The sequence below is a fragment of the Pomacea canaliculata genome, linkage group LG6 (genome assembly GCF_003073045.1).
Source record: "Pomacea canaliculata isolate SZHN2017 linkage group LG6, ASM307304v1, whole genome shotgun sequence".
In the NCBI taxonomy this organism is placed as follows: Eukaryota; Metazoa; Mollusca; class Gastropoda; order Architaenioglossa; family Ampullariidae; genus Pomacea; species Pomacea canaliculata.
Genome location: NC_037595.1, coordinates 7967256 through 7989399, shown reverse-complemented (window position 1 = coordinate 7989399; position 22144 = coordinate 7967256). Strand labels below are relative to the sequence as shown.

At 39.8% G+C, this 22144-nt stretch overlaps 1 protein-coding gene across 1 annotated transcript; it reads left to right on the top strand.

Annotated features, from left to right (window-relative positions):
- The first annotated feature begins 5209 nt into the window (after positions 1-5209).
- LOC112567194 (hyphally-regulated protein-like) lies at positions 5210-21414 on the top strand. The gene is made up of 5 exons (XM_025243795.1): positions 5210-5356; positions 10493-10551; positions 13102-13271; positions 15347-15467; positions 20166-21414. Exons 1-5 carry the CDS (start codon positions 5257-5259, stop codon positions 21045-21047), a joined length of 1332 nt encoding a protein of 443 aa, XP_025099580.1. The 5' UTR covers positions 5210-5256; the 3' UTR covers positions 21048-21414.
- Positions 21415-22144: the final 730 nt, after the last annotated feature.

Below are 22144 nucleotides of genomic sequence, written 5' to 3'. Positions count from 1 at the left end.
ATTTTACCCAGCTTTGCCTAACACACACACACACACACACGCACACACACACACGCACACACGCGCACACACATACACACATACACACACACACAAACAAACAAACAAACAAACAAACAAACAAACAAACAAACAAACAAACAAACACGAGCGCAAGAAGGCACTCATGAAGCTGTTTCTCCCTTAGCATTCCTCCTCTCCCTCCTCCTTCCCCACACATTGACCAACTAGTCATCTGCTTCTTTTATTTCCTCACTCACTTCTCTCCTCCCTAGACTGAGGCATTAGCGCGAGCACTCCACGTGTTTGGGGGAACTCCTAGAAGTCCTTGTACTGAACCTTGTACGGACTCACTTTCACTAAGTAGAAAACTTGGGTCTGGCCCCTTTAAATATACATCTTGTTTAAGAATAACAAATACACAATGTCTGGCAAATTTTAAATCTGCCAATAAATACAGGACGTGGCTAACATAACAAAGATGCCAAGTCCGTTGCATGATAAATACAAGATATTCGATGAATAATTCATCGAACTGCTCTCAGATAATAATAATAAAGGCACAATGTTTTGAGAATATTAAACTCGTAATGTTCGGACACAATAAACAAACGATGCTCGGAGAGTGATAATGCAAGATGTTCGTTCAATGAGGAGATAAGTTTTGTTTCGAGAAAAATTTTTAGTTAGGGTGCCCGCAGGCAAACTCTAAACTTCGACAGCCTTTCAAATAAAACTGCAATAATTTTTTTTCTAATTGTTTTTCTTTGTTTAATCAACATCTTAGTCTATAAAGTCGTCGGTCTTGTTGCCGATAAACTTTTGATAAAGTTTGCCGATAAAGTTTTGAAAGTTATTAATACTGAATTAAAACATAAACAACTTTTTCATTTACCGGTGACATCTTAGTTCCACGGATACGAGCTTAACGGAACTTATTTATTAGTGATTAAAACTTTAATGTGGCAAATAAAAAGGATGGTCATTAAGAAAAAGAATTTGCTCCAAGGAGGAACAGACAGCAAAATTAAAAGGTTTCTGAAAAAAAGCATCCTGAATTAAAAGTTTCTCCGAAAACTTATATTTAAAGCAATGACATAAGACAGACAAACTTATGTTTCTTCGAAAAAGTTTTCTCAAAAAGGGTTTGAAGCCAAGACAGTCCTGTCCACCCCACTTTCTGTCTCCCGATGGCCATCAGGGCGAAATCTCGGTCCAAACCACGCAGGTCTGCTCATCTCGCGAGATTTCCTTTCCAGTAACCATCCTCTTGCATCCATATTCATGCTGCTGTTTCCGAAGAACAGTAAAACTGCCATTGAAAATTATTGTGTGTAGAATGTCAGGTCTCTCGCAGACATTTATTTAAATCAAGGTTTTTTAAAATATTATCCCAGCAGGCTATTATTACCTTCATGGCAGGAGAGACCAAGTCATTCGGTTACACTTTTCTTTCCATGAGAATTCAAAGATATTTTAAGTCACACGTTCAATTTCATTTCACAGACTGTTCTTGTACCTATTAATTCATACTAAACTTTTATTTCTGCAGACTATCATTTACTTAATAAAATGAGGAGATTTTTTTCTTTTTCTTTTTTGGAAAGTTAATTTCCCTTCTTCCCACTTGAGCTTCAGTTAGCTGCATTTTTGTCTCTTCTGTCAAGCAATTAGCTCTGGCTTTAGAAGGGATTTTTTGCGATACACTGGAATGCAAAGACCCATACAGTCGTTTGACAGCCCATGGAGGATAGTCCGCCTAGAGACACAGACTATCTGCTTTATTGAATCGGGTGTCTGCAAGGGAGGCTGGGATGACGCTGAAGGGGCTGATGGGATTTTACAGTTGTCAGATTTATGGAAAATGTCACAGACTACATCGCAGACCCTTCAATGGTCCAATACGCGCGGCATTCATAGGTACTGGGGCTGGTGGCTGAGGGTGGAGTTATGACTGTGTTGGGGAATCATACCACCGACAGCCAGAAGTGTCTAAGTGACTTTTACATGTTTCTCGACTGTCGAACTGTACATGTTTACAAGACTGTCGAACTATGACAGTAAAAGACTGTGAGAGGAATGAGATTAATTATATCTCTATCGTCAAAAAAAAAAAAAAAAAAAAAAAAAACACGGTTCGATTGCTCATTAAATTCGAACTGACCATCTCAAATAAATCCTATACTGACGATATAAAATATATAATTCGAAAAATAACCACATTTGTATTAAATGACACCCTGACCACGTGTTCATTACGATGAAGTAATTGAAGGTGTGAACGAAGGAAGGAATACTTAACATGAAACATAGCTCCAAGGCAGGAAAAAAAAGTGTTGACCTTTGACCCTCCTCCACTCATAGCCTGACCAGACAGACAAGGCCGTGCGTTGTGTACGCGCCATAGAAGCAGACGCGTTTCCGCCGCTGCCGTCTGCCGGTCGCTCTTTTACGACATATATTACGACAACCTGAGCTTTGAATGCACACAAAATTGCATTCAGCCTGTAAGTTAGCGCGCAGACGACGGTACCATTTCGCGCGCTCCGTCCCCGCCACTTGAGAAATTGATCGTCCTCACTCATCTCTCTAATGGATACTTCTTGTCCGGGGCTCGGGTAGACAGCCGGAAGCCAGGGAGTAAATTCTTGTTAACGCTGACGAGATACGGCATCGAGTTACCTCCCGCGCTGGAAACGAGAGAAGCCATTAAAACGGTTTCTGGCATAATCGAACATTTCACGCAGAAAATTGAAATTCTTTAAAGGAAAATATCTCGCGGTAAAAGCAGTTGGCATCGCGAACTTGTAAAAAATTCACTTTTAAGTAAATTGTTCGAGAAGATTATTATTATTTTTTTTATTTAAGTGTTTATTCTTATCAGAAGGAAGCATATGTCTACAAATACGTGTAAGAACATACATAATTACACAATACATTAATAGACACCCACTCACCTCACACGAGACCGTCTGTATAATTTAAGAGGCGATAAAGTGACTGAGGACGTTGCAGGCAATTTTATATTCGAGTGGCAGGTGAATGAATGAGAAAAGGCGGAACAGGTGTAATATGAAGAGACAGAGGAGAGCTAAAGTAAACATTACAGCTTCCTGTCATTCATTCACTAATCAATCTTCCTTCAAGTGCACGCTTATGCCATCTTCTGAGAGGGGAACCCTGGCAGAGTTACCTCCTCTTCCCCCACAAAAAAGTCCTCGTTCAGACATCAACCTTCGTTTACTTTCATGAATTTATTTACTGTCCTTACATGACATCGCGGATGACAGCGCCGACAATGAAAGATAGCATCATCAGGGTGTTGAGGACCCTGGCGAGGAGCCGGTACCCGACTGCTGTACACAGGGAGGCGGACCGACCGACACGATGCATCACTTGCTGACATGGCCGCCAATTGGTCTGAACGGACAAGCAGCGGGACCCACGCCTGGCTTCAGATGAAGTCTCGCCCTGCCACGTGAGATCACGCCGCTGGGAACAACAGCTTTCAATGAGCTTGTTGGCCTTTCATGGGAAGATTCAGACATGGGAGCAACTGGACTGGATAATTTTATATGTGTGGGCGGATATATATATATAAAGTACGCGTCTTGTTTCTCCCTTTAACAATACTTCTAATGATGATAATAAAAATCAGTGTTATTAATGTCAGTGTTAAGATTACTATGTTATAATTATTAAATATTAACATTAGTTTAAATATTAATAATATTTCAAAAATCAGATTTAGTTGTCCCGAATGTATGTACCGCGACCTGGAAATGAACCTAAGGTCTTGCTAAATAACTTAAACCATATTTATATGCAATGAGGAGTTTGGTGGAAATGGAGACAGATGAGTAGGCAGTCACAAAAAAGAGAGAACTGGCATAAACAGGGAAAGTCAAATAAATTGAGGTGACTGAGTTGTTGCCCCCTTCATCCAAACTTCTGTTGGCTGCTTCACTCTCCCCATCATCATGGTTGAGGCGACTGCGTGGTTTCCGTCTTCAGCAGCTCGCTGCCTGCAGCTTTCTAGTCTACCTTGGCCTGGATGTCGAGGGAACTGTTGTGCATACTTGTATGTCAGTGGTTGTTGGTTTTAGGATGGAGGCGAAGGATTCATCATGACCTCCATCAGAACCGTCAAACTGTGTAATTGATGTGTGCACGACCAGGCCTCGTCCTGACCGGTTGAACTCTTTAGCAAAAACTGTGTGATTCGGAGAGAATTTAATCCACATTCAAGTTAGTCCATCGAAGGGACCTCTGTGTAAATTTGTCATTCTGTGTACATTAAAAAAAAGAAATTAGTGTATCTTATGTAAGTATCATCGTCGAGGTGTTCACTTGCTGATGTATATTTGCTACGCAGACAGTAGAGGGCTCTGTGTAGTAAATGTGTGATGTTTCATTTATTTATTTATTTATTTTTTTGTCTATAGCAGCAATATAATACCTGGACAGCCGTTAGGAAACTGTTTGTGTATTGTATAAAGATCGCGTGAGGAACAGTGTGTGTGCGCGCGCGCTCGTTTACTAGTTGCTTGATGCAACTGTTTTAAAAAAGTATTCATCAAGGTTCTGATGGAATTTAACTCAAGAGGCTGTCCATTTTCTATTAAATCCAGAGACCGCCTAATTTGTTTTAAATTACGAAATTTCCAATTCTAAATCATTTTCATTGCCATGCGCAAAGAACAGTGCCACAAACACATCTTTATTCTAGTCGAGTCGAATATGAGTGTTCATATTCTGTTCGACATGTCATTTGAAATGTAAAGCAGACAGCTATTCATGTCATGCTAAAAATGAGCCCACAGTCAAGTTCATTTGCGACTTTCTTTTCTCATGCTCTCTCACATCACAACACTTACAAGGCGACCTTTCTGAACCGACTGGGGTTAGCGAAATATTCATCCTTCCGTATTCAGAAGTGTTCACAGCTAAAGTATTAACACCCCACAAACACCACAGGCGACATTTTATAGACACAAGCAGGAAATACTCTATCTCGGTTTGAGGTTTCTCAGTTTCTTTCCTCGCCCAAACCGCTTGAACCCTCCTCCCCCACGCCCCACCGTCCAACCTCTCATGTTTGAACAGTCTTGGCAGCTCAGGTATGGCGAGGAAGCGCTTTCCCTTCACCTTGCCTGACCGTTAACTTTATTCAAAGGGCAATAAAAGAAAAGAAGATGCAGATCCCCGCGGAACAACGACCCAACAGCGTTTGGGTAGAGGGACAGGTCAGACAAGATGGCGCAGGTGAGTGTAGAGATGTTGCCGGGGTTCGTCTTGGTTGCTTTTCTCGCGCTGGGGAAGGTTGCAGGAATAGATAACTGCAACACTCAAAGTGGTGAGTTAGTTTTCCATGTTTTTTGTCAGAGTTGTTTTGTGTGGTTTTAGTTGTTTGTGTCTGACAGCTTTTGTATGTTCGACTTTGTCGACTGTGGTAGGTTAGGGTCACATGACATAGGATGACGACAGCTGCGATTCGCTGTCAGAAGAACTTAGGACCATATTTTGCAATTTTTCTGCCTTGTTGACGTGTCCTGAATGATAGTTCCTGGACAACGTTTATTTATCAGGCATCTTGAAAGCAGAAAACGTAAAAGGAGGAAATAAGGAAAGTTCAAAGAAGAAAAGAAATAACGAAGATGAAAAGAGTGTGAACTGAATTGGTGAACGTGCTGTAGACGTTTAAGTGCAGGTCGTCTGCGTTCTGGTCAGGCCATACATTTTATTTGTTCCTCTTCATCTCACTCAGCGAACACATTTGCATAAGTTAAGGCGTCACGTAAGGGGGGAAGGGAGATAATCACATATGCCGAAACGTGGAGCGTAAACACTTAGACAGCATCCTCGATAAAGGAGAAATAACTTGTCACACACATACACATGTATAAACACGCACTGGCTCAAAAACACGCTAAACACATGCGAACCCATTGTTTACATGTCTGTACATCTGTCTTCACGGAAGGCGGGTTGACCGATGAAACAGAAGCAGAAACAAATGTTTACGGGAGGATGAAGGCAAATTTGCTGTCAGGTCAGAGATGATGAAGAGTGAGATTCTCAGTATGAATTAAGCTCGGCTTCATGACCCTAAAATAATTTCATCATTTGTGGGGAATCTACACTTGACCATTGACCTTAGTTTCAAAATTAAACAACTGTTTCCAATGTGAAATACTATCAAACACATTTTTAAAATCGAATTTTCGGTTAGGCGTGTCTTCTAATTGGAACTTTAAAATTAGTTCCTTTGACAAACAAGTGGGAAAGAAACTGTAAACTGGGTTATTCGTGAAGGACATAACAGTTTTCCTGCAGACAAAGAAAGGAATCAGTCAGGTTGCCATTCTATACGAGGTCTGTCAACGAAGTCTTTTTGAGTAACCTAAATATTTTGTTACAATCTCTGATTTAAAAATAAATAAACAAAGTGGGAGAGAACAGAATGCGATGCCATTGTACTAGGAAACAAGAAATTCTGCTGCACATTGCCGGAATTGGAAAAAGGAGTGACAGAGGCTTTTCATTGGCTTTTTGGAAATGGGTACAGAATTCGTACAATTACTTAAACTTGCTATCACCAGCAATATACCATCATTAGAAAATAATAAAACTCAGTCTTGTTGTATTATAAAAATATTTCTTGTATTCTCCATGTTTTCACATTGAAGTAAGCCAACATACTAAGGGTGTTTTAGAATACAGGCATAACATTTTTTTAATTATTATTTCTTCGTGCAGTAAAGAACGTGTGCATATTCATAGACTCTTTGCACATCAGTTACACGTTCTTCAAGTGACATAAAACATGTGAATAAATACCAAAGTGTATGTAACTAAAACGATGCTTCCCCTCATCATTCTATATATGGTGTCCAGAAAGCCCAAGCTTTGTCTTCTTTTCTGTCTTATTTTTTCTTTTTACATCTACTCACATCACTGAATCACTCCGACTGCACCTGTTGCTGTAAACAAGTAAATCTTGTTCTTTTCCTGGCAAATCAGATATTTTGTATTTATCGCCGTCTGGTTGTATTGTTAGCTGCTTCTCCATCCTCTCCTCGCCCACCCAGACGTGTCTCGTGTATTAGCGTCTGATGGAAATGTCCACAACAGTCAGCTACAGAAGGGTCTTGGTCTGGCCAGGAGCGGAGAACTCTCCCTCCATGCATCTCCTAATCTTGAATTGTCAAGTTAGCCTCTCTGAAAGGGAAAAAATATAAGTTGTAAATTAAATTTCCATTGATCTGTTTGGCAGTCCGTAACTGAACATAGAACATGGCTCTGTCACTCTCTGTCTCTTTGTCTCTGTGTGTTTTGGGGGAGTTTATGTGCGGATAGGAGAGGAAAAAGTGAGTGATAGATATATTTCATGTCAGTTTGAAAAAATGGAAAGATTTTAAATGGAATTTCTTATTTTATTTTTGTCGCTAGCCCTAGAACTTTACTCGTAAATTTTCCTAACAAACCCATCGAGTAGCAGACGCCACATAAAAGTCTTTCAGAGAGCGATCATTTGAAGAAGACAGTCAAATGAACAGAAAACTAAAACTAGATCATGTTACATTTATCAGGAGACACAATTTGCGGTTGTTTTAACCAGTTTACAGCTGTGACAAACGACATCTGCATTCGAAGGATTTCGAACCAGACTGAGCCAGACTGGCAAAGACTTAGAGTTACTTGGAGTTACCTTTCCTGAAAGGGAAAGGTCCTTTTAAGCCTTCTTCTGTATTTAGGTTAGAGCCCTGACAGAATTGTTTGACATTTAAAAGCTAGAACTTATTTCTTCAGACCAGTTTCAATCAAACAATTCTTCTCTGACTGAAATTACTTGTCATTGTGGACCTTAAAACTGTCACATTAAGCTTTTTGAATTAAAAATTCGTATTCAAGAAGACAAACACCTGTTTGGACAGAGAGGACGATTTGAAAAGACCAGGCAGGGTGGAAGATAAAGAAAGACAATCATACAAGTGTTATGACATGTGTTGCCGATTACACTCCGTTAAAGATACGATGACAGAAGAAATGTACCTTTTATACCTCCGCCATATCTGTCACTTTGCTGGGGTTTATGGAGGTTTACGAGAAGTCGGTTAGATTGGCTGTTGTGACAATAAACGGTCCCTGGCTGCCATGAAATCAGGGCCGGTCTGGCTCCAACGATACCAAGCTTGTCTGGAATCCCATTACTGAATCCTAGACGAGTTTGTCAAAGAAAGGGCGATTGATGACATGAGACATATTTTTTATTTGTTCTCCCTCGGGCGTTCTTTCCTTTGTTAACAACACTTTTGAGGAGTTTTTTATTTACCAATGAGCGCGCATGTGCATGAAAAGTATTCACATTAATGTATCACCTTGCTTTTTTTTTTTGATTTGTTCCTTTTGGTTTGTTTCATTCTTTCCTCTTTCTTTGTTTTATTTTTGCTGACTTCTTTTACTTTCCTATTTGTTACTTTTTTTTTTAATCCTATCTTGTTGTACTTAATTCATTTCTTTCTTGTTTCTTTTTTCGTTGATTTCTTTATTCGTTCATTTTTATCTTACTTTTATTTTTTTATCTTGTGTTTTTTTCTTTTTCTTTATTTATTTTCTTTTTCTTTTTTTTTTTTGTTTCTTATTTTTTTGGTTATTTTATCTTTTTTGTTTTATTATTTTTCCTTTATCTGTCTTTTTTGGTGTTTTTTATTCTTGCCTTATTTTTTTTTCTTTCGTTTCTCCGTTTCTATTTTATTACTATTTTTTTTAACTTCCTTCATTTATTTTTTCACTCTTTGTATCTTTTTATTGCTTTAGTTTTTTTTTTTTTTTGTTCCTTTTTGGATATTCGTTCTTTCCTAGCGCGTGTTTTTTTTTTAGGGGGAGGGGGCGACACAAATGTAGATAGATACCAGAACTGCAGGAACCAGAAAACTGTTGACCAATCTCTTGAAACATTGAACAGAGAACATGGAACAAAGCGCTGTTCTTGACAAAAGCTCCAAGATATCGACCAACCATAACATGAAGACATCACAATTCAAATAATTTACCACAGGATCCAGAAACCCCTGAGAGAGGCCATTCCCTAAGCTGTAATCGTCATCCGACTCGACTTACACATGCATGTCTTTCTAATATGTAACCACCTTTGTCTCTTGTTTCTTGTTCCGAGTGACCCCAAGGCTGGAACTGTAGCCAACAAAAAGTCGGGCGCTCAAATATAAAGATCAGACCACGATCATCCCAATATATAATGTGTTTTACACAATTTCCCCATTTGTGTGTAAATACATGTGCCTGCAAACACTCCCCGACCTGACTTCCATTATACTTTTAGTTATGACATGTCTGCTGCCTGAGCATGTGTGCATGTAAGGTCATAACCCCGGGGCTGGTGTCCTTTAACATCAGACATATGTCGGTAAACCTTGGCCCGCAGGAGTCTGACATCAGGACCAACGGAATCTGAATGGCTACGAGGTCAATGGCCGCCACTTCGTCCACAGACTTAGGCTCAGCCTCGGATGAACTGTAATATTTATCTCATATCTTTATGCCAGTCTTTGTCTTTGTCTTTGTCTCAGTTCATGCATGAAGCCCCATTCTCTATGATTCCACTCTTCCTGTCAAAATGCAATGTCAGCCGTTCGTGCATTTTTGGCAGACCTGTGGTCCTCTGTGGCCAGTTTGCATGTGGGAGACAGAATGGACCAGGCTTCCTTCCCCACTGTGAACTTTGCAAAAAGAGAAATACCACAAACATTCAAACGACTCTCCAGTGTCTATTAACTCTTCCATTCTCATAAAATCGCTCATTCTCATGCTGATTTTAAATGGTTTGCATTCAAACTCAATATTTCTTCCGGCGTTTTAAAGCCACACTTTACCCAGACCGTGAAAAATAAAAAGAGTTTGTGGCTATTTATCGCTGAGCATGAGGACCTATTTGGCAAACTTTTGCATGAAGGCCATGAAAAAAAAAATTGCCAGACATGGTCACATATTCCGACAGAGGGAAAAATATAACTGTCTCCACTGGAAGCTATGGGGAGGTCTTCCGAATTGCGGAGATATTTTTTTCTTGCACAATTTACATTAAAGATCAAGTTGTATGGGTTAAAAAGTTCACTACATCTCAAAATTGAGTCGAAGCATTTTTTGTTTACCAGTCGTAGGGTAGACTAACATGTAAAGGTCCCCGTAAGACAATGCAATGATCCCGGAGTATTTTACTCATGATGAGGAATGTACAACTCGCCAGTCAGTACTGTGACCAAGATTTCACTTTCACTGTGAAGTCTTTACCATGATAAAATATTACAATGACATTGCTATGCCATGAAATGAACGGATGACGGAGTGCAAGTACCTTGCCATTGTTAATGAATGTGTAAACAATGTGATTAGGTCATTAACCACTTTGGTACACATTACCTAGCACTATAGACAAGTAGTCATCTGCAATGTGTAAACTTCATGTGTGCAGCGCTGTGTTCATTCAGCCAAGGACGACTCTCAGGTGTCATGGTCTTCTTCGAGACGCAGGTGAGTTTGGGTCGCCAGTTGGTGCTGAAAATAAAGCTCACCTTTTATTGTGGTAGACTTACTCAGAAGACTAGGATAACATCTCAGTCCAACAAGAACTGCTTTACTCAGAATATTTAGAACATTCCTGATACAAATGGCTGTCCACTTCCAACGAGAATAAAATATTCCTCTTGCTGCATCACTCCGATATTTATCTGGCTGATTTCCTTAAAAAGAGCAGCTAGGTGCAAACATTTTTACATTGTGAAGGGTCAGTGCCAATGGAAAAATCACGACATGACTAATTAACATATACTCTGTGATCTTTACGCATCGGCGTCTACTGTTCACAAGGAGACAAGAGGGTTGGGATACTGGATGACTGAATCTGCAAGCACCTGTCGTTTACAACCCTAAAGGACTGATTGCTCTTCTGTTTTTGATGCATAACCAAGGCCGTAAAAAAATGGTGTGATAATTTTTGCTAAGAGGTAGGGCTTCAAGGGAGAAAATCACATAATGTCTGCTGTTGGCTTTTTGTGGCTTTTTTTGTTTTGCTACCTTTTTTCAGACAAGCTTGGCTCCAAATTCAAGGGGGTGGGACAGGAGAGGGGGTTAGACTAAGAATATGCTTTTTATTTACATTTCATTTACATTTTATATGCCATTTATATTCAGTGCTGTGCATTCTATTCTTGTGTTACTTCTGTCACCCGACTTTCCGTACAGCCACACGCACTTTCTAACACGGAAATGTGCAGATTGAGATTTATCTGTCCTGCTTTCTTGTCAGGTAAGTGTGATGTACACCTAGACCTCTTGTTCAGGGACAGGAAAGGAGCTTTGTAGCGCGGGTAGACTGGATTGTCACCCCTCCCTCACTTATGTCGTGAGCTTTTATCCCCCCAGATCTGTAAAAGATTTATTTTTCCTGTTGTCTTCAGGTTTTTTAAATTATGCAATACATACAAACAAATAAAATACTACCACATAAAACAATTTAAATAAAACAACATGGACACAGGAAAAAAACAGGTCTCTGGCCTCTCATCATACTCTACCCTACGCAGAAAGAAGAAGCTCACCATAGAGACAAAGGTTATGTTAGTCACTAGCACTACAGCTGTAACTTGTACAAACAGAAATAGTTGTTTTAACAACACGTGTACTAAATATTTATATATACATACACAAGCCACATACCATACATAATAACTATGTTGGTTTGTGGTCTTTAGGCAAACAAATAATTATGTCTTTGTGAGACTGATATCTGGTCTTTTCGAAACCTTCCTTAATTGATCTTCAGTTTCTACTCCCTTCACCGCCCTTCTCGCCATAGTGTGAAGTCACCACTAGCTAAAAGCATTTTTCAATCAAATTAGCCAATTAAAGGAGGGCGACAGTCTACACGACTTTAAAAAAAAAACTTTAACGCGCCCACAACTAGAGCCGTTAATTTAACTGGTCCTCACCCACACCAGATGGACCTCAGAGGTTGAAGCTTTGAGCACATCAGGAGTCCAGAAGAATATCTGTGGACCTCCAGGGTCTGGAGACCCTTAGTTGAAGTCGCTGCACGTCCTCCACACACCACCAGCGTTGCCCAAACCATCACTGACGCAGACGATCGACAGCTTCGCATTTCCGAAAGTCGTTAACTTACCTGACGTCACTAGTCGCTTCCGTTTTACGACATCGAGGCATTCGATTTCATTAAAAACAAGAAACAATGAAAATATATTTCTTTCTGAGAGAGAGGACTGGTGAGAGGAGATCTGTCAAGCACATTCGGAACAATGTGGAGACTGTGACTGCTAATTGAGAGTCATGATCACGGCGACAACCAGACATCGGTCTCAATCACGTGACCGCACACGTGGTGACAGGCGCAACACGTCCGTAATGAGCTTCCGCCCGAGTGTAAAGGGAAAATCAACCAACCAACAAATGTCCATTTAACACACTTTACAAACTCGTGACAAAGAGCGGAGTTAGGTCCCCGATAAAAGACTTCTTCAAAATCGAGGGCATGTCCACAATTTCGTTTTCTTCGTGGAAAAAAAAATCATTTGAAATGGGATAAAATATTGCTTTTGTTAAAAATTTTCTTTTATCGAAAGAAATGTAATGGGTTTTTTTGTAAAGCTTGCACACGTTGAGCACAACTGAGTTTCTCTCCTCGTCTTCAAACTGACACCAGTGTCGGTGCTCTGAGGTCACTACCCAAAAACAACCAATCAAATTTAAGCAGTGCCACTCACCTTTGGTGCATGTGTGCATGAGAACAACATATTAGAAATAATGTGCATATGTCCTTCTTGTGCCTCTGACCTATTTCAGTATCAGTAATCACAATTTTGCAAACAAAATCTGTTAATATATTAATTTACTTTTAATAATTAAAGAAATGTTTTTAGGCTAAAATTTCAGGGCGACCTCAGGAGTTCCTTGATATTAGTTTATCAACGAAGTACACCATCACTCTGACCTCTGGATTCTCGAAATCCTCATCACCTGCACATTAACTAAAACAACATACTTCAGAATGTGTTTTCTGATTTTCAGGGGTTTGGCTGCGGTAGCTTCGGAAACGACGAGAGTTTAGTGGTTGGGATCGATCTTGAAGGATTCGACACCCAGGATGCGTTCACATCCCATAGTTTCCGGGTCAAGACATACATGGGCTTCGGTCCAAACTGCACAGGAATGGGTTCTGACTTTGGACAAGGATTAAGGTAACAGTAACACTCATATGTAAGAGTTTTACTTGTAGTAAACACCACGTTAACTGATTATTTCATGTACCCCACATGTATCCTATTGCTAAGTTTAAAACAAAACTTTGGAGGATGTTGTTTATTTGAGCTGTGCAAAATCTTCAATGGCGGGTTACTGAATGAAAGTATGTATTTTTGTCTGATAAAGAAAACAAAATTTTTCCTTTATGGCTATGGAATTTCTATTTGTAGCAGTTTACTTAAGCAAATTCAGAGCATGCTGTTAGTGCCAGCAACCCAGATAAAATAAGCGATTCATCGACCATACCTTTGTGATTATGTTTAAAATAAAGTCAAACATGAGAGAAGAAACACTAGAACAGGCTTTTATTCAAGCCTTTTCAATATAATTAAAACGAATTCAGTACAGTACAAAAGAAAAGAAAATAAGTGTCAGGTCCTATCAATCATCTGTGAAGGTCTCTGGATGGCGGCGATGTTTCCAGCTGTCCATGCCTTATCCAAAAATGTTATTTACAGATGTGTTAGAGCTAACGAAGAAAGATTTGGCGCCTCGAGTAAGAGATAGGGATAGAAAAAAATATATATAAGAGAAAGAGAATTCAAATATATATATAGAGAGAGGAAATGTATAGTACTCGATGTCGAAAAACATTTGACACCTCTTCAGAATGGCATTTAGTCGATTATTAAGTAACATACAACTATTCAACAAGACTAGCGACCTCAGTATTCCTTCTAAGACACTTTTGCAATGAATGTAAAAGAAATAAATGAGACAATGAAAGCGAAAATAAAAGCACACGATCTAGAATAAATCCTGTTGCTTCCCTCATCAATCTTCTTCCCCTGAAGTCAGCCCTGAACTAGCAAACATCAAATCACAAACGTTACCAGACGAAGAAAATAAATAATGATCATAAAAAACACGAAGCAAAAAATAACTGAATAGGAGCTTTTACTAGGAAAATGAAGAAGACAATAAAAAAGGAAGGGAGAATTAATAAAAAGGAAAAAAAAATATTGAAGAGAAAGAGAAAAGAAGCTAGCAGATTGACAATACATAGATTGTGTGAACTGTTTATTTCCCCGGGCTTTTATTGCTCAGGTCATCTGCGTGAAATCATTACAACCTTATCTGTAAATGTCTGTGGAAATAAAAGCGATGTTGTCCTTTAGTGCTCCATCAACGAGCCCTCGTCTGGCAAACCTCTTGTCCCCAGTCTCGGCCCCCGATGTCCTTAGTCTCGACAAAGAGATCCCCTGTCACGTGTTCTAGCTTGAAAGGATCATGTACTCATCGTTCACGAAAATATAAAAAATTCATCCGCTGGTTTTTCTTTACGAATTGTTGCATAAGTGTATGGACCCTGAAGACCATTTGAACCAGACAAATATGGATGCTTGAACAAGTTTCTAGATGATGATTTATACGTGATTTGTATTTAAAAAAAACAATTCCAAACTTGTTCAAACGTTCATCCATATATGTTCCGTTAAAAATTCCCTTGAGAGGAAATGACTGGTTGATGAGGTGTTTGGATATACCCAGGCGGCTCGTTGGCAACAACAGGGTTCTCAGTTTACCCTGAGGTTAGCTGAACAGTCCGATGTGTCTCTGTCCCTCATTGACCACAAACGTTTCTATAAAAGAACGATAAGGTCGCGAGACCAACTAACCTCTAGTTTGTTTCTCTGGGGGGACAGACTACAAAGACAGCTTGTGTGGGAATGTTTAGAGGGGTAGGAGAAGGATGAAGGTGACTAACTCCGAGTCATCAGTTATATGAGGCCAAAACAGCTGATCCTGAAAAAGGAAGATGCATAGGGGAAAAAGGTTGCCCATGGCAAAATCTGAACCCATGAAAACTAATATCACAGTATTGGTTACAAGGTTCGAGTTAGTGACATCTGAGAGAATTTGCTGTCACAGTTGACGGAGGCAACACGAAGCATCTGTCATGGAGCCAAGGGCTAATTCTGGCGTTGAAAGAACCCCTAGAGTTGTTTTAGTTCTTGATTAGTTTCCACCTGTGACCAGGTGAAACATGATATTAACTGTTTGTTGACAGAGGCGCTGACCTGGGTGCTTACCCGGAGAACAAGGATGGAACTCTCCGGGTGGCAAGTGTCAAGATTCCGGGTGGACCCACACTGATTGGACAAAGGTCCATCGCAGGCCACTCTGTAGTGGTGAGTAGTATTCACACGCCAGGTGCCTCTTTGAATGGATTCAAGTGGCTGCTTAAATCTCATTTCTTTAAAAAATGTCTTCAACATTTCCCAGCACCTCGAGCGGTTTTGATGGGATCAGTTCACTTTCAAAGGCTCAAAAACATAACGAGCATGAGATATAGTAGACATACTCAAATATTATTTTATTATCTTCTGCAAAATTTCTTTTTTTCCCTCTTTCTCTCTCTCTCTCTGTCTGTCTTTTTCTTTTTTTGCACTTCACATCTGTATATTTTAGCTCATTCTTTTTCCATTTGTCTGTCTGTCCTCTTACGGATTTTTTAAATAAAACATGTTAGCACTAAATTTATTTGTTTAGCTGCTCATGTCGAACTACATCATATTTCCTTCGCTCTTCAAATAATTTTGGATTATAGCAACGGAAATAATCCTTGGAGCGAGAAAATCGTTTCACAATATTGAATACACGTTAATAATGTTCTCTCTCGGAGGTTGTGGCTAGTCAAAAAATAATAAATTCGTAAATATTCTCGGACATCTTTTTACATGTTCCCCTTAAATACTTCGAGTCGCTTATAAAGGAATTATGGAACATTACTTTTAATCAGCAGTGGAAGATGATTTGCTTTTTTTTGTAGGCGTTTTGTGAACGAGGTTTGCATTCGCATTACAATAAAAGGATGGCGTGCGTGAGTGTAGTCATCAACACACCCACAAACACACCCACACACCCATACACACACCCACCCACACCCACACACACACGCGCGCGCACACACACACAACCACACACCCACACCCACAAGAATTTGCTCAAAACATTTCAAAATGGATTGTCATCTAGTCACTGATAAGTACAAGCAAGTCTTGGAATTTTAGTAAAACATAGACACCTTGCCAACTATACAAAAGTACAAGCTGGTGGAAATTATTATTTTAAAATTAAATTAACTTCATCAGAAAGAGCAAATGTTGCACTCGTGTTGTCCTTTCACTACATCAGACATGTTTATGTTGTGATGCCCATCCTTTGGGGTGTTTGCTATTTTTATTCATTCTTTTATTTTTTCTTCGTTTGCTGTATAATTTTTTTTTTATTAACAGCAGTATTTAATAGATGGTATGTACAGGTTTATCCATAAACCAGTTTAGTATTGGGTTAAATAATACCACATACAAACATGAAATAAACGGGTTTTTTTTTCTTTCCGTCCAGATATCACACAAATTTTTTTAAGATATATATTCTAGTGTACAGAATTAGCTTGCCCGTTTCTCTGCTTATTTATCTCGGAATATATCCTGCTGTGTACTTCAATGGAGGTGACCTGTTTGGCTATAGAGAAACTGTGACAGATGGAGAAAACAAGCGATGTTTCACTGTCCACGGAATATGAAGGCAGGAAACACCAGTCTGGACTTCCCTGAAGCTGGAATTCCCCATCATTCATCTGTCAACACGTTAGCGAGTTGTTTTCTTCTCCCCCGAGCGCCTTTCCCCAGACACCATTCCCCACAAAGCCAGTACAGCAATGACTTCAATAAATCCTTTACTTACGGATGCAAAACTTTGATACATGTTGGCTCCAGCAAACAGGCGTTTGGACAGACATAAATCACACTCGTACATCATTGTTTAGTTTTGCAGCCTTAGTTTCTGATAGGTTTTGTTGGCCTCCTGAACCCGACAGTAAGTAAGAAGCAAGTCACTCAACTCGTCTGAAAAACAACGAGTAAATATGAACTGAATGATTGTAGGTGGACGTGTACCGTTGGCTCAGAAATGGCCATCCACCATGCCATCACTGGGTTTATCATGTAAAAATAATTTAATATCTGTTGCAATATATTTGCTGATTCACCAGATGTAGAAGCCGATGCAATTTAGTTTCTCTGTATGTAATTACAGATAAAAGATATTAAATGTTTCTGCTTGTCTAGAAGAGGTAAATGCTAGAATGTCACTGGGGTGAAATGAATGCAAATCACAAGCCTGGATGAGATGGAACGAAAGGGATGATGAAGAGAATCAATCAACAAGTAAAACAAACGTGACGACGACGAAGATGGAGGAGGCTGGGACAGAGGGGAAATCGAGGCTTACACCTACACACGAATAAAGATTGACGAAGAGAAATATCCATGATGATAAAGTAAGATAAAAGAGATGAAAGCAGACAAAAAGAGACAATAAAAGACTTTTTGTTTTCCAGTACACCATTGTGTCATCAGTTGCAATGATATGATTTTTTTTGACAGGACAGTGTTCAAAGTGTTATAAGTGACTGGTAACTAAATGGTTTCCCTTCAAAGAGTCTTTAAGGGAGTATTCTCTCCACAAATGGCGATTCCAAGCTTGCTTTAGCAACATGGCTCAGCATAATTTGTGTATTCTTCTGACACATAGTATACATACTAAAGTATAATGTAAGCGATCGTCTGACAAACAAAATTACAGAAGTTGGTGGCATGAGAATACAAAGTATTTCGCAAAGCAAAACAGGCATGTATAAGAAAAGATCAACCATAACATGCTTTGTGTGATGGATGTTCTTTAAAGCGGGTTTTTTTTCATACATTGACACTGTCGCAATGGCAATATATTTCCATTGCCACCCCTATAAAAAGTACAGATACAGAGGCAAACACGTGTCAAAATCAAACTATTACTACAGTCAACTAGCAAGTCAATTATGGAAGACGAGATAATAAATCGTTTGTAATCTGAATTTGAGGTTTCAAACTAACCTTTCACCCAAGATCGCGTGTACAACATGGCTCTGGGACGATGAACGTAGGCCGCCATGTTTTCATGTCGAGTGACATGTTCAGCATCCTTCTGTCTTATGTGATCACTCTGTCTCAATCTCTGGATTTAAAGATCGTGCTTAAGGGATTTAAACCTGAACAAAAGGATGAAAATTTGAGCGAACTCATTAGTTCCTGCGTGATGGAGGGTTTGGTTATAAACAGAAAAAAATTATGTTGGGCCAAAGCTGTATGAAAAATAGAAGGTCATTGAAAAACAATATATACCTTCTGCGTTACTTGCGTGGTTTCCGGTTCCACAGGAAGTAAAATGTTTACAGATCCTCCTACACAAGAGGAACCAATGTTCAAAGTGCACTTTCTATTCTCCGTGGTAGCGTCTGTTTACATCCTTCTCATGAAGTATGTCTTTCTGAAAATTGCAGACCTTCCATTTCTCTCAGTGCAAGTTATAAATCAGAACGGGGTGGCCAGTCGTCAAAACAGTACCAGCACTACCCGACATATTTCTTGTCAGATGAGTGTGACCTCCTCACTTACTAGGGTCAGTTTGTTTTCCTTTGCAAAGATTACACAAAAATGTCATCCTTCATAGACCGAAACAATTTTAGAAAGTAATTCTCGATCATTTAAACTCGCTAGTCCTTTGCTCTCTTGAAGTGTTTTCACCGAGAAGAGATTTGATCATGTGTAATCGAAAAATAAAGATGAAATTACTCGTTTGGAGCACTGCGATCGTCTTATTCATTTTTCCATCATCTTGGAAAAGTTAATGGCGTGGAAACTATTCTAAACTTCAACAACTATTCAGGAAATCGGATGAACTGCTTCAATTCTCCCGTCCGTGCTATTAGATAAGGTTTCTTATTCAAACATTCACCAGAACTGAAAAAATAAATCCTTTTACTATTAAGCTCCAATGAGCAGTTCTGCGTATTTAGAAACAACAAAATAAGGTCTAGATAAATAAATGCAAAGCACATCTATCGAAAAAGTCTTATGCATATTTGACAGTTGTACAAGACAGAGGTCTGGTAGACTGCTGGAGTGCACGTGGACTTTGGTGTCCTCTTTGTGTTAGAAACAGCAGCCAACAACAGTAAATCACTGTCAGCAAAAAAAGAGACTTTTTATCGAATATTGCGAACATTTCCGGGGGAGATAACAACCATTCTCTCCACATCTGTTGAGGATGCTGGGCTATTTGCTACTGACAGGGCTTGGACATGTTGATGACGATACCTTGTGTCTCGGTCTTAACCCGCTGTTTGTTCTGTCCGCAGTGTCTCCACGCACTCGCTGCACTCGGAAAAGTTGGTTAATGATTTTGCCAACAGCGATGAACGTTTTTGAATTTAAGCTTAGAAGAGTTGTTGGGAGAATAAATTTCCCTCTTTTTTAAAATAAAAAATCCTCCGTGGTTTTGAAGACCGTTGGACATTCGGTAAGAACATGGCTTCACTGCGTTAATTGTGCGATCAGGTGAAGGGGATTTGTTAAAGGTTGATCGCTAATCGCCCAGGTCTCACTGGCATGATCTGTAAAATACAAACCTTAAGCTGTGGAATGATCAATTGTTTAAAGTGTAGGGCAAAGGAAGTATTGTAGACAATGTAAGACAGCATTTAGAAGATGAAGACAACCTCTCCCTAACAACATTTTATTTGCTTGGTTGTCAAGGGCGTTAAGTTGGCGAGCTTCAGAAAATTGAGCAGGGCCATGATGATTCTACCAACAACAAAGAATATATTAATGTGAAAAAATGTTATATTTTGTTGATTAATCACAGGTATTAATTTTTTTTCTTATATATATTTGTTCCTGTCTTCTTACCCATGCCTCTAAAAAAACACGTAGGCAGTGTTTCTAAATGGTCTTTAGCCCATTTCTCTCGCATAATCCTAACACTTTGTGTTCATTATGCAGGTGTTAAAAGGTACGAATGTAACCTCCCAGAAAACTCCACCGGAAGTACTGGGCTGCTGCGTTGTGGGCTTTGCTGACCTCGATAAGCTGAGCCAGGGAGACAGCAGTCCTTCAACCTCGTTTACTCCCAGCACCTCTGATCAGCAGCCTTCCAATCTCAAGGACCAGGGCTCCAGTGGGCCCCGCCAATCCTACCCTCCCAACACCTTCCGGTCCTCATCCGACCCTAACTCCAATCTGCCCATTGACCTGTCCTCAAAGACGTCCCGCATCGACTCCATCCTTCCTTCCAGCATTCAGAGCAACTTCAAGGCCCCCGAAGCACCCCGATTTCAAGACATTTTCGGTCTGCAGGGAGGGGAATCTCCTCTTGGCAAATCCGGCTTTGGTAGCGCCTTTGGGCCCAGCCCCGACAGCAACAAGAACAAGTTCTCAGATCTGTTTTTTAAAGACACGGACATCCGCAACTTCAAAAAGGACGCGACCATAACAGCGGAAGAGAAGAAAAGCCTAAAGGAAAATGCGGCAGACGACACAAGTGACAAAGGTAAGGGCAGAAAGGGCTCCGGTAGGCGTCGCGGCGACGGCAGGTCCCAGTCTTCTCGAGCGGCAAACGGCGACAACCCGGACAACGGCAACTACTTGTCCTCCAGACCTTCTCGCTTTGGCAACAGGTCTGGCAAGTCCGGTGGGCAAGCGGCCGACAGTGGTTCTTCAGACCAGAGCGGAGCTGCTGACCCGCCCCCTGCAGGCCAGCCACAGGCTCCCTCCGCACCTGGCGGATCTGGAACCAACCCACCTGTAGGCAACAATCCAGGTACCCCAAACGAGGGCGCCAGCGGAGGAAGCGGAGTCAACCCAGCACCTCCTGTCTCTGGATGAAATGAACAAGAAGCCAGCCACTTGACAGTAGTGTAAACAACATCAAAGTAGAAAATTTCAGCAAGTTTTTATCTCTGAGATACATGATCTGACGACAGGTTTCTGGGCTTTGGTTCTGCTCTCTGGTATCAAAGAAACTTTCTTGATTGCTTCATGTCTTGATTTAATTTCACCAATGGCTTAGTTACATCATACCTCTACTTTAGGTTATGACAGAGTTCATCAGCGCATTTGCTGGTCTGTACTATCACCTGACTCTACAGACAGATGACTGGGTTCTGTCTTCAGCATAGGTTGAACCATACTGTAACACTGTCGTGGCCAAACCTTGAAATAAAGAATGAGTAATAATAAACAGTTTAATAATTATTTGTGGTTTTTGTGGAAGCTTTCATTGAGATGAACATTATGACCGTGTTGTTTCTATTTAAGAAAACATTACTGGTGCTTAAATAATTAAATATTTTAGCTGCTTTAATTTCTTACAGTGTCGGACAAATTAGTGGTGATTAACAGATGTAGTCAAATATTTTGTTTTTTTTTCTGCGTAGTTTGGATAATATGATGTAACGATTAGTATCAAATTTCAAAAATTTGTCGGTAAGACAGAAAGGAACATACCCTGAGTATGATTGAAGATGGATTCGTCACAAATGTGGGTTTCAATATAGTTCTATGTAAAACAAAGGAGAATCCAACAAAATATGGTTTTACCAAATGTATATTTCAGCAATCTGATGGGTTAAGTATGCTCTTTAATGTCACAGCCAAATTGCATTAATCTTTATTAATTTTTGTTTTCAGGAAATTGTTCCTTCGAATGACAGTAACATTAGAACACTTTGCATCATACATCATCACAGGCTATAAAATATACAATCTCTACATTCCAACCTTAGTTCTCCAATTGTAATCATTTTCGCTGACATTTTAATCTCTCTCACCTGTTATTAATCTAGACACATCATATTGCCATTGAAAATAGGAACACAAAGACACAAGTAGTATGTCTTCTAAAAGGTCAACTCAAAAACAGACGTTTGTGAATGGCAGCAAGCAGTCCAGTCATCTGCATTAATGTGCGTGTCCTATGAGTG